Source organism: Sinocyclocheilus anshuiensis, unplaced genomic scaffold (assembly GCF_001515605.1).
Source record: "Sinocyclocheilus anshuiensis isolate Anshui unplaced genomic scaffold, SAMN03320099.WGS_v1.1 scaffold423, whole genome shotgun sequence".
In the NCBI taxonomy this organism is placed as follows: domain Eukaryota; kingdom Metazoa; phylum Chordata; class Actinopteri; order Cypriniformes; family Cyprinidae; genus Sinocyclocheilus; species Sinocyclocheilus anshuiensis.
In genome coordinates this window covers 519,551-533,176 of record NW_015549610.1, presented here as the reverse complement: position 1 = coordinate 533,176, position 13,626 = coordinate 519,551, and the positions used below count along the sequence as shown (strand labels likewise).

Below are 13,626 nucleotides of genomic sequence, written 5' to 3'. Positions count from 1 at the left end.
AAACGTTTTAGATGCACCGCACTATTGTCACAAATGTCAACCACCCGTGTTATTTCACTAACGTTATCAATCATTGGGCAATAGACAAACATTTTGACAAATTGTCGTTTAATAGTTTTCAGTAGCCTATTCTGCATTTTAGTTTTATAAACCCTGGCAAAGGACAAGTGTTTTCATATATTATAGCCTACACTAGTGTTTTTTCCCCCCCGGCAATTTAAGTGTGATTTGTCGAAATCTCAGACACAAGTTACCATCTTTATTTCATATATCAACCTAAACAATGTCAGATATAATAAAATGTTATCTGTCTATTGGTAGCCTCATGTGTTTGGCATGTTATTAATCATGGGGGGGCCTTTTTTTTTTTTTTTTGCCTGGTTTAAAAATAATGCTTTTGCTCCTTTGTGTTCTGTTTTGACACATTAGTCACCAAGTGCATGGATGCCACCAGCTGGACAAACAGCTGCACTGCACTATGACTGAAATAATAACCAACCTCAGATTATAGTGCATTCACCTAAAGCAGTGGTCGCCAACCCGTCGATCGCGATCACTGTCCCAGTAGATCCCGAAAAAAACAGTAAAATAAGTACAAAAATGCATTGTTCATGGCTGCGGGTTGAAGCGACCCCAATAACGTGATATTTAGCCCTTGAAATGCGAATTTTACTGGAAGATCCCCGCCGAAAAACGTGTATTTTACCCCCGGAATGCGATTTTTACAGGGGAACCCTCCTCGAAACGCTATTGGACTAGTTTTATTGCGAAAACCTGGCAACCCTGTTCATAGGCGCCACCTACTGTCAGAGATTGCGTCTCATTCAGACCTGCTGTTGTTTCGTGCAGATGTTTTATGATGTACGAGAAGCTGCAAAAGACACAGGCGCAAGTGGAATGTACAAAACATGGTGACATTAATTTTTAAGTACTATAAATATAATGGGCGATATATTGCATCACCAAAAGTGATTGAGGTCATGTAAATATATTGTGCGATAAGTCGATATATTGATTATTGTGACAGGCCTAAATATCAGTATGTTTATAATGAAATACCATACTATTTTACAACTGTAAGCATTTGTTATATTAAAAGTCATTAGATGGTTAAGTGATTGGTCAAACTATGTACAATATTGCCATTGCTTATTGTGATAAAAGCTGTCTGAAGATCTGAAAGGCTAAATTTGAAGATTTTTGAAGATGAGAGAGTTGATGTGTCTTATTGTGTGTACTTCTCATTTTTACTCACTGTCTGTTTAACACCTCTCAACATGTTTTTCCACACTGATGATTTTTTTTAGTAACCAGAAACAAACCCTGAGGAAGTGTTGCTACTATTGCCTGACTTCTGGCAATGTAGGACAAGAACACACTATGTTTTTGGTTTAGTGGTGTAAGTATTCAGGACTTCAACCTCTGAAACGTGGACTTGGTTGAGGGTGCTGAACATGTGACCTAATGGGGTATAAAAATGAATTTGGGTTTTCATGTAAGCAAATGGCACACATGATCAATGATCAAATGAAAGCTTCTTGCATAGTGTCGAGTTGGCATGTAAGTGTGGTTCTCTATTCCTTTATATTTTATACATCAGTTAGTTGTATCAAAATGAAAATGCTAGAAGTATTAAATTTATACAAACATAGCTTTGTGTATATGACAATTAGACAGAAAGTGAATATCAATAGATATAAAAAATAATAAAATAATAGACCTACAGAAAACACAGAAATTGACTATGATTATGTTAATCATTATTTTAAACAATATTTACTTTTTTGTAATTATTTAGGAAATAAATAAATGAATGAATAAATAAATAACTTATTAATTAATAAATCAATAAATTTGCTATTGAACATCAGTTTCCAAAATAAATGAATCTGACCTAAGGGTTCAGTCTTATTTTTGATCTGTGGCAAACAGATTGCACAGTCTGAGGAAGTGATGTCAAAAGACAATGTGTGTATATATAAGACTGTGGGAACTGAGAGCAGAACCTGTTACTAAAAGAGAAAAAATGACATTGCTCTTGTGCACATGTCTTGGATTGCTGTTCAACTTTGCTTTTAATGCAGGTAATACAGAAAAATGGCAGTCATGACTGGATAGTTTTCATAACTAATATACTATATCTCATAATTAATATATGTTTTTTTTAATTAAGTTAGCAGGTAAGTAGCTTCAAGTATATCTGTGCTCAGGGGGCTTATGAATTTACTTATGAATAATGAATGCTAACAATAATGAGAAAATATCTTTGTTGTTTGTTGCTACTGTACTAGATAGATAGTATTTTCTGTTTATTTAGTGATTTTTACACGTGTCATGTATTTTTAAAAGAGGTTTTTATGGTTTGATCATAATAATACTTATTTTTAATGTAAAGGTTATGTTTATGTTTACATTAAGGTGCTGATATGGTTGCAGAAGATAAGGAAGTCTTCCTTGGAGGGCATGTGAGTTTGCCGTGTCTTAATCTGGTGACAGACAGACTGCAGTAAAGTTACATGGCTGTCTAATGATAATCCTGCCATGGAGTTGGTCACCCTTGGTAAACTCAATCCAGACAAGTCAGAGAGAGAAGGCAGAGTGAGTCTGATGATGTCTGACTGCTCTCTGAACATCAGTGAAATCAGAGCTGGAGATAATGGATGCTACACATGCCGTCAATATTCAGGTGGAAGAAAAATGTTAAAAAAGATGCCAGAATTTGCTTGATTGTTAATAAAAGTAAGCGAATGCTCGAATTCATCAAACTTTATCTTACCTACTGCAATGGCATGATTTATCAGTTTGTCAGTTTTTTTTGTTGTTGCATTTTTACTATGCAGTATATTTACATTTTCTTTTAATAGAATTTAACATTAATAATAGATTTCTACAAGTTTTGTATTTTCTTGTTGTAAATATCTTTTCCTGCTGTATAGGCTATTGCTGTTGAAGCTTAGTCAGTAGTTAAATGTTAGTTGCTTAAGTTTCGATTCTAGAAGGATCATATTGTTATAAAAAAAAAATCATCGTGCCAGCAATATCCTAACCAACATTTTTGCCTTATATCTAAATCTTTTTTTTTTTTCAGCTGCTACCTCCATGAAAAATAATGGCAGCACTGATGACTGAAAAGGTTACTTATCATAATAAAAGGTTATACTTATTAATCTTATTCTAATTATTTCCATGAATTTTATTTTCATGATTGAGAATTGTATACAGCACAGTGGTCAACAGCAATCTTATATTTGTATCCCATGTTGGCCGTTCTGTTTAAATCAGTAGGTAGACACGAGTAGATAGGGCTAAAACAGATGGATTAACACATTTAGACTAATGCAGTATGGTGTATTGGGCGAAAACCCCTAAAAACATGTATAAATAAGCCTTTGAATTTTAATTGCATAATCTTCTTTCTTGTAGAACAGCATACTACTGTCATACTAAAACGTAATATATTATAGTGTATAGAAACACAAAGACCTTATATCTATGGAACACTATTGTTAACTAATGTTGTTGTTGTTGTTGTTTTTTCTTTTAAAGAACTATTAATGACAATAATCCAGTGCTTTGTCAGTGACTGCACTCATCATTTGGCTCAGATATCACAGGAGAGCACAAAGTGAGTCACGGTCACCTTAGTCTCATTCTCTACAACTGTTACCAAATCTTAAAACCCTAAATGTGCACTTTCTTTCTTTTAGTGAGAACATCAGCTGATAATCAAAACATATTAAAACTTGAAACCAATTCTACTGAACATAAACACAATGTGGGTAAAATGCCAATTGGATATAGCAAATATATCTGATTTAATGGTGTGTTCCTTTACTCATTTTACAGAATTCTGTTCTTATTACTTGAGTTAAACTACAATGCAATGAAACCAAGGAAAGTGGACATAGACCAAAAAACTAAATATGCTGTCATAAAACTTTCCTAATTGCTGTAAACATGTTATGCTATAAATAACTCCCCTTCTTTTGTCACAATAATTTTTCTATTTGTTTGTTTCTTTGTTCTTTTAGCTTTATGCACTTCATTAAATTAAGATGAACTCTTTTCTGCCTCATTCTACTTACTTTTGTAAAATAACCTGATTGCAAACATCACAATCCCACAAATGTAACAGTCAATGTAACTGTAACTGTAACTTTTGTAACTTTTTACATCTTCACTGGCACAAACTCGACAAGAAACAGAGGACCAAAAACTAATAAAAGACATGGATTTGTATGAAACAGGAGAAAGAAACACAACACATTGATGATTGTTAGATGTTGTATGTAAGGGTAATTGATGGGGGAAAATTAAATGCTTCTAAAGCTGCAAACCACAATCAGTGGGGTCAAATCTGAAGACAGAAAAATGTCACTGTGGGTCATCACCCACATTTCAGTTTACTATACTGTAGAAGCTACACTCATATGATGTTGCTAAAAAATAACAGTATTTTGTGTATTTGGTGTAATGAAATGTGTTTATGCGGTTTAAGGTTCAAAAAACACATTATTTTCCACATACTGTACATTATTGTTTCTCCTCTATGCCCCGCCTTTCTGAAACGCGTCGATTTTTACAAAGCTCATCGGTCTGAAAAGCGAGGTGTGCTCTGATTGGCCAGCTATCCAGTGCATTGTGATTGGTGATTGAATACCTCAAGCGTGTGACGGAAATGTTACGCCCCTTGCCATTGCATTTGTGATCGGAGAAATGACAAACTACAAACGTTACTCTACACTGCTCAAAACTCGCATTTGAATCGTCAGTGGCAAATTCTTTAAATATAAAAAACTTACTTACATTCTGTGAGTCAGAACAGCCGGCATTGTAGTCTACTCTACCAGGATCAGGAAACAGTCCTCCATAAAATGCACTGGACACATCTGAATATTTGGGTTGAACTGTTCTGGAACAGTGCAACTTAACCAACTTAACCACTGATTTCTAGTCGTGTCCTCTTTTGGAAGGCCAAACAAAGTAGTTTCGCGAAACACAGCATCACACACAGTGGCCTAGAGTGAGCGGAGGCCGGCTTGAGTGAGTGGCGGCCAGTGGGCTTGAGAACGGCGCGGAAAATTTTGACTTTTTTCATGTAAATTGCTTGCAAGTTGCTATATAAGGATTACAGCAGTTATCCAACTCCTCAAGTATAAATTCACACTCTTGAGCTAGTTGTAGTCCTTATTTGGCAAGTGTGCTTTACTGTCATAATCAGGGTGAAGTTGAAGTTAAACCAAAATTCTGTGAAATCATGAGAAATGAAACCACACACACACATACACAAAAACTTTCATAAAACCTTTATAAGTGATATGAAAATATTCACAAACGGTTTAATTCCATACACAATAGAGATGTACTTCAGTTTCATGGATTAAAACCATTTTCATTTTATTTGTAATTTATAAGTGTGATAACAAACCCCCATTACAGGAAATAATGATCTCAATGAAGACTATATGTGTGTGTTAAAGACACTGGGCCAACATATATAAACATCCATGTAAAAAGAGTAAAACTGATGTGATGTCAACAATAAAAAAATAAAAAAAGATGGCAAAGGATTTAAAAAAATTAGTGCTGGGCAACGATTAATTGCGATTAATCACATCCAAAAGAAAAAAATTTGTTTACATAATATATGTGTGTGTACTGTGTATATTTATTATGAATATATAAATACACACACATGCATGTATATATTTAAGAAAAATATGTTATGTTTATATATTAAATATATTTATATATATATATATATTATAAATTATATGAATATAAATACATGTAAATACATATAAATAGTTTCTAATTATATGCTGTATGCATGTGTCTTTATATATACATAATAAATATACAAAGTTCACACACATATATTATGTACACAAAAACTTTTATTCTGGATGCGATTCATCGCAATTAATCGTTGCCCAGCACTAAAAAAAGTTTTTTTTTTTAATTGACCCAGCTCATTTAAACAAATATTATTGTACAAAAATAACAAATAACAATAAACAAACCAACCAACAAACAAACAAACAAACAAATAAATATATGGAAATAAAATTGAATGAATGAATGAAAAGTGGCATCTGAAATGTGTTTCCTTATCTCTGTACACCTTTAGTTTGTATTTGGTGTTTAATGAGGTGAAGTGCCGTTTAAAAGCAAACTCTGGCTAGCAGAACCCATGTTGAGATTACCCAATAGGTGTCAAGGGCTTGCTCTGGACAGTGCCTGAGTCCACACTGCCAAGCTCAAGAACAAAAGGTTGCAAGACTCTCCTTGTCTGTGTCCCACAGATCTTTGACGACCCCCCTCAAACCCCCAACATACACAAGCACGGCCCATACCCCAGCACATACATACAACCTCAGCATGTGGTAGACTACCGGAGCCGACAATGTTGTCCCATTTGCATTTTAAGCACAGGATGGAAAGAGAACACTTGAGGTGTTTTAGCCCACAATGGCTCATCAACATTTCAGCTCCACATTTTAGCAAGAACGTCTGTTATCAAACTTTTTTAGTGTGTTTTTACAGTACACTCCAGAAATAAAGGTCTTTTTATTGATATTGATGATTCCACAAAGAAGTTTTAACATCCATGGAAAATGTTCATTGCACAAAAGTTTCTTTATAATAAAGGAAGCTTCTTCAGATTAATACAATATACTTCACACACAAAAAAAAAAAAAAGTTATTTCTAGAAAACCCCCTTTTTTGGAACCTTTATTTTTAAGAGGCTCCTCACAGGCCGGATTATGAACATGTTGGTTGACTTAGAGTTCAAGTTTATTTGAGTTGCAACCTTTAGACTGTTTAACTGTCTGGACATTTAAGACAGTTGATAATAATAATAATAATGTATTTTTGGACATAAACATCAATAAAAACAAGCTCTAGTAACATTTCAGCATTGTTTTAAGCCTGGCACCAGGTTGTCTCCATTCAAAAAACTGGACTGCAGATTCAGGAGGAGAGATGTAGATCAGGCTGGTGGAGGGGGTGTGTGGCTGAAGCAGTAGAAACAAAAGGTTCTGTGAAAAGCCTGCAAAAGGTGGGCAGGCAGATGTGTTAAAAGTGATACCCTGAAGAAACAAGAGGCAGATATGCACCTTCCCAGATCTGTGGCTCTCTCTCTGCCATTTGCACACACTGTCTGCTCTAGCACAACTCCAATAAACAAAAAAGTGAGCTTGACCTTGTGCGGCCTGCTGGTCTGACTTGTTTTTTAGTGAGATGAATACACATACAGCACTATGAATAAACAGGTAAAGGTTTTTTAGTAAATAGCATACCTGCTGGATTTACTGAACCTTGAAAATTATAAATGTTGTGGGGGCGCGGGGGGGAATTGGTAAAATGGAAAACAAGGCCCTGCTAATCCATTAAAAGAGAGAACTACACTAAACATCCCCAGGTATACAGAAAAAAATCCATCTACATCAGATTGAAACTGGACCCCAGGCTTTGGCATGGAAAGAAACACTTCAAAGCCATTGTCTAAGGGAGTTCACTTTGAGCTATGGAAATGGAAATTTCCAGCATTCCTCAATGATAATTGGCCAACTCCAAAAGTGCAGTGAAGCTTAACTTTAATTACCAAGGAAGCTATTGTCTATTTAAGATCTTTTAATTTTTGTAAGGTAATTGCAAACATTTAAGGCCAAACTATGCAACAAACTTACAATTCAAACTTCTGTCTAGAGAGACAGTTCATTTCCAATATAGTCATATTCTAAGTGTACATAGATTAAAGTAACAATGTATACACTTAAAATAGCTAACACTGCAATTGCAAGCTATGCCTTTAATATGATACATTTCCAGTGATTATCCATATATTTTTTAATTTACCCAATAAATTAACTAATATAAAATGCTTTCACATTGCTCGCTGTCTTCTGTGAAAATGATTAAAAAAAATTGGCCTTTGTTTATGCTTCACATTGAAAATGACATGAGACCTCTATACAGGTTTCTTCATATTAGTGATGGACAAATTATTTGGAAAATACCTTAACAGTTATCATGAAATATGTCAAAATGTGTTTTGTGAGGTGGTCCTCACTGTTTAAAAGGCTCATAAATTAGTCAGATTGTGTTTTTTACTACTATTAACAGTTTGTGATGCTTAGATGTAAGGGTAGAGTATAAGCATTATTATCTTAGTAGTATCTTATTAGTATAAAACCATTGTGTTTCCACTGATAGCCTATAGGTGTGTGAGTGTGTGTGAGTAGGGGTTCAACACAACTCTGTGATTGACAATTTCCTGGAGGGAGGTCCCTCCCTTATCATGTGAAATTTCCACTGCTTGGGTTCAGATTGCGCTCGTTGTCTCACCTAAAATAAGCACGCTGTCCATCTCACACAATGGATTAAATTTGGAGTTGTGAGTAGGTCACAGTTTGCCATAGGCTACCTGACTACTTTACAAAGTTGATTTAAATCTCAAGGGAGGGAAACGCAAAAAACAAGGTGAGGTATATGTATATAATTTTGTTCGATTGAATATAGTTCACTCTACGGATACTGTTTGTATTTATTCTGAATAATTCAGTGTTAATATGAGAACAGTTTTGTGTTCTTAGGCGTATTTTCCTAGGTGTATTCTCCTGTTATTTTGATTTGTTAAGTCCACTAAATTGGCGTTTTCAAAGCAAATTAACAAAAATGTTCATTCATAATCGTATACGATAAAAAAAAAAGAAGTAACGAAAGTGCTGGTAAGTTTTCGTATGCCTGAATTTTATTTTATTTTTTTCGCGTGTGCAACGGAGACAGTTTGCTGGCGCGTTTGGACTTCATTATCAGTGTCATTAATGGAAAAGTATCTGTAACTGACCTCTCTGTGTAATGCTGTACCGTTTAATTGTTTCCGTTTAATAAATTCCGTTTAACGCTATTTCTAAAAAGGTTTAATAAAAGTCAGTGCGTGCGAATCTACAAAAAAGAATCAGCAAAATGCGCAGTTAGATCTAATGGAGGTTTGTAAATGTAGTATAAGAGAAAATGCTTATTTCCTTTTTACTTTTTTCTGCAGTTTTATAATGTGAATCTATCAGTTTGTTATTCAAAATAGTGGGGTTTGCCTGTATGTTGCTTATCATGATTTCTATGATGCAGAGCAATAGACCCTTTATATTATATTTAATGCTTCTTTTTGTTTGCGGCTTCAGCAACTTTCAGAGGAGCAAACTGGAAATAAATGACTGTAAAAATGTTAACATGAAATCAAGACCGTCTTAGATTTCTTGTGTATATATAGTTGTATATTTCTTGTATATAGTTGTTAACTCTGTGTAAAATACACATGTAATTTTTTAGACTCTCTTTTTTGGTAACAAAAAAAAGGGTTAATGGTTAATGGTTAAATTTTTGTATGGATTTGCAGCAACAACAACTTTACTCCACTTTACAAAGGAACATTGTTATTTTACATTAATCAGCATTATTCTTATTATTATCATCACTTTTTGTAGTGCACAAAAATGTTTTAAATTAATTAATTTCATACAAAATTTTTTAGTTTTTTTCTTTCATCACTTCTGCTGAAGTAGCGATATCTTAAAATATTTTTTACATCTGTCAGTAAAACAAAATGAATGCATTTTGGCAAATATATCAATGTATTAATGCTAATCCTCTTGCTTCTTCCTGTGTTTTTTGTGTAGGCATGATTCAGAGGACAGAGGTGGTGCTCTCAGTCTTGGGGGAGCTGCAGGAGGCCACAGAGTGTGTGGGTCTTGATGCCCTCACTAAAGTTGCTGTGGAGGTGGAGCAGGTCCTGGCCCCTTTCCATCTTCCTACAGCACTCTGCTCCGAGATCTATTCATGGCTGGGCATTGACGCAGTAGCTCACAGACTGTACCCAGGAGACGCACCGACGGGTTTGCTTCCTCTGGTCTGCAAAGGAGAAGGAAACCTGCTGTTTGATGCAGCTAGCATGCTTCTGATGGGCTCTACGAGCCTGAGTCTAGAGCTGCAGGTCAGAACTGTGGTGGAGATGCTACTTTGGAAGCGATATTATCTGTGTGGTATGATTGACTCGAAGGTCATGCTGCAGGCAGTTAGGTTTTCTCTCTGCACCGAGGAGTCTCAGGACATGCTCAATCTGCCGATTCAAGTGTTGGAAGCCATCTTCGATGCTGATGTCAAGGCCTCCTGCTTCCCCGGCTCGTTTGCAAACATGTGGCACGTGTATGCGCTGGCATCTGTCCTGCAGTGCAACATCTATTCGGTTTATCCCATGTACAATTTAAAGATTCGGCCCTACTTCAGTCGAGTCATTTGCCCAAGAACGTGGCCGAAAGACGTTGAGCCCTTGACCCTTCACATCATGTGGTCGGGTGACTTGGAGGCAGGCTCTGTTTTCAAACCCCACAACTTTGTGGCCTTGATTCATGCAAGCGACCTAAAAATCGGAAGTCCCGACAGTGAGCAGCGAATGCCCTCGGTGAAGTCCCAGGATCTTCTGAATCAGGACTCCCAGTTGTCTTACTCCAACCTCAAAGACAAGTTCAAGATCACCAAGAGCACCTTTTACCGCTGGAAGAGGCAAAGCATCGAGTATCACAAGAAATTGGTGGCCAGGTATGAGGCCAAACACTTCTTCCTGACATCCTACAAGCAAGGAAAGCTTATTCCCCTTAGCCAGTTCAAACAGCTCTTCCCAGAAATTCCAAGATCCACTTACTATGCGTGGAAGCAAGAGCTTCTGTCCACTTGCAGTGTCTCGGGCAGCTCCACGGGGGAGCTGAGTCCCGCAGACAGCACTGAACAGGACTACTGGTCCTCACCAGAAGTCAAGAAGAAGCCCAGCCAAGGGAGCTTTGCCAGCATGTTGGCCTTCAAATGTGAGAAACTTGAAGGGGAACGTGCCCAAAATGTGGCTTTGATGCAGGAGGCAAAGAAGAGCTTGCAGAATTGTATTGTTGCAAACACGTCATTCCCCTACAGAATTTTCAAAAGAAGGTTTCCGGGCATCTCCAGATCCACATATTACAATTGGAGGAGGGAAGCCATGCTGTTTACGCCTTTCAAAGAGCTCTCAGGTAGCAGCGAGGAAAGCTCCGATGCTGATAAAACCCAGAGTCCCAGAAGTCAAGTGTCCCCTGCTAAGTTTGACAGACAAAAGCAGTCACCAAGAGTGAAGATCTCCAGACGCAAGCAAAGAAGCCTGAGGCTGGCGTACCACTATAGCAAAACGTTAAGGGAAGAAGCCAAAATGCATGTCCGGAGGTCAAAGATGTCCTTCATCAAATTCAAGCTCAAGTTCCCTTCGGTTTCCTCTTCTTTCTACTGGCTCTGGAGAGATTCTTTGAACAGGAAAGCCAAGAAGCCGGTCATGATGTCTGAGACGGAGAAATCCCAGAGTTTGGTTGTCTCGCCAGACGTCTTCGAAAAGATAAAAACTCAAAGAATGTTTTCTTTTGATGGGAACATCGATTGCCTGAATGGACAGACAGTTAGTCCCTCTGAATTCACACTGCCTGAATACTCTCTGCCTGACCAGTCCAGTAATGAACAGATGTTTGTGATGGATGTCGTGGCTCTGGCCAATTTCAAGGCCAAAGCAAAGCTGTTCTTGCAACAACGCTTTGAAGAGAAGTCCTTTCCCACATTCAAAGAATTCCGGTCTTACTTTCCTCTTACTCCTCGTTCCACCTACTACATGTGGAAAAGGGCTCTGCATCACGGGGTGCCATTAATTCATGGCTGAATGCTCTGTTATATTCTGCTGAGTCCTCTTAAGTCCAAATCTGACACTATTGATTTTTCTAGTTCAATGCAATGTTCCTTTCAGTCTGACTGTTTGTTTTTTGAGTCACCCACATAATTGCAGTTCATGCATCTTAATTATTTGTCCCTTTCCTTTATTTGACCACTTGGTTCTAGCTCAAGGACATTTGCTTGTGTGTGGAATCAGACAGTCTTTGTGTCCATCTACAGTAAGTGCTGATGGCCCCTAGGCAAAAGGCAGTTCAAAGACATTATCAGGTTTTCAAATGGCTCTCTTTTGACACCCACCCCCCAAATATTTTCAATTTAAATGAGTTCTAAGTTCTGATTAGGTTCATTTTATTTCTTGTTTATTTCCTTTTAATTGTTTTTGACTTATTTTTAATTTTTGTTATTTTATTTTATTTAGTTTAAACTATGAAATTACAGCTGAGGATTTTTCTTGAACAAAAAAAAAATTATAGTATTTTAATTCGTACCCTGGAGTGTTCTTTATTTCTTTTTTTTCTTTTTTTTTATACATATATATTTTTATACTGACAATTGAATGTTATCTCTGCTTGGGAAATGTGGCCAATTTAAAATGGATTCCTCATACTGGTATGTTACAGAATTGTTGCCGTTTTGCACATTGGTTTTGATCATGTTTCAGTTCACATGTTTACTTTTTTTGCTGCTAAAGGTGTAAATATTTGGTAATCTCTGACTTGTGACCATTTAATTGTTTTCTAAAGTTATTGTGTTTAACTACCTGACTGACTTTCAGCTTCACCGTTATAGTATTCTGTAACTCTTGGTTAAACTTGTCTAAAAAATGACATAAGTTCACAACGTGCTCCTTGGATAATTTTTATGAATTTGATAAGCACAAAGCTAATTTTGTTAATTTGATCATGTATGAGTCCAGCTGCTCTGTGCAATAAAACCTGGTTTATACCCTCTGTTCACCCTTTAGGTGTTTATGCAGTATCAGAGACTTTAAATAGCCAGTCTTAAGTTAATTTCTTAATAAAGATCTGTGTTAGTTGTGCTCTTTTGGGAACAAAGATGCTCTCAGGTAAATGCCTGAGAATAAATGTGTTGAATGTTTTAGTTCATGCAGACCATTTAGTCCAGTGGCATTTAGGATGAAACTATTGTTATTGTTTAAATTAGCCCAATATTAGCATAACAGTTCTAATTTTTCCTCAAGGTGGTTCGAAAAATGGCAAATAGGGTATTCTGAGACATGTGGGTGTACCTCATCAACACTGTGATGTCGGTCTTATATTTTTGGAGCACTTCTCAGACAGAGATTTTACACCGCTTCAGTAAGTGTTTACCTCACAAAAGCATGAAAATAACTGACGAGAGGGTCAAGCCTTCAAGGATGAGCACCATGATAAAGGAGCTTTTATGGGTGCCAGAAAGCCACATAAATATGTATCTTTTAAGTCAGTTTTTTTTTAATTGCACCTTTTTAATGTACAGCTGAAATGAACAATAGATATTCATGAGAACCCTCAATGAGGACAGAATCTAGACAATCCATACGAGATAGAGCAAAAGCTTTTTTTTTCATCTTGGATTCTCCCTCTTCCGGTGTCTTTTGATGGTTTAAAAAGTATAAATACATACATACATAAATTACGCATCTGTGAACCTTTTTAGATGTGCACGTCATGAAAAAATCCAAAAGAAGAGTAGGCTATTTAGATATAAATGCACTAGATGGCAGTGGAGGGCTTTCTTTAGGAGAATCTTCTGCAATGACTTGCTAAGATTCCCCATATAGCCAGTATTTTGCAAATTAGTATTAATAAAAAAAAATAACTATACCAAAATACATATATAGGTTTTAGAAAATCAAAAAGCGAAACCAAAAAAGGTTATAAT

General features: G+C 36.3%; 1 protein-coding gene across 2 annotated transcripts; it reads left to right on the top strand.

Moving 5' to 3' along the window:
- The first annotated feature begins 8,259 nt into the window (after positions 1-8,259).
- LOC107659183 (vertnin) lies at positions 8,260-13,234 on the top strand. Of its 2 annotated transcripts, none has more exons than XM_016448031.1 (2): positions 8,260-8,401; positions 9,684-13,234. In XM_016448031.1, exon 2 carries the CDS (start codon positions 9,686-9,688, stop codon positions 11,729-11,731), a length of 2,046 nt encoding a protein of 681 aa, XP_016303517.1. In that variant the 5' UTR covers positions 8,260-8,401; positions 9,684-9,685; the 3' UTR covers positions 11,732-13,234. The 2 variants fall into 2 exon arrangements, with proteins under 2 accessions (XP_016303517.1, XP_016303516.1); XM_016448030.1 differs by having other exon boundaries at positions 8,260-8,487.
- Positions 13,235-13,626: the final 392 nt, after the last annotated feature.

Bases quoted from the DNA above. Each gene is read 5' to 3' on its own strand.
- LOC107659183 (XM_016448031.1), top strand. From the start codon at position 9,686: ATGATTCAGAGGACAGAGGTGGTGCTCTCAGTCTTGGGGGAGCTGCAG.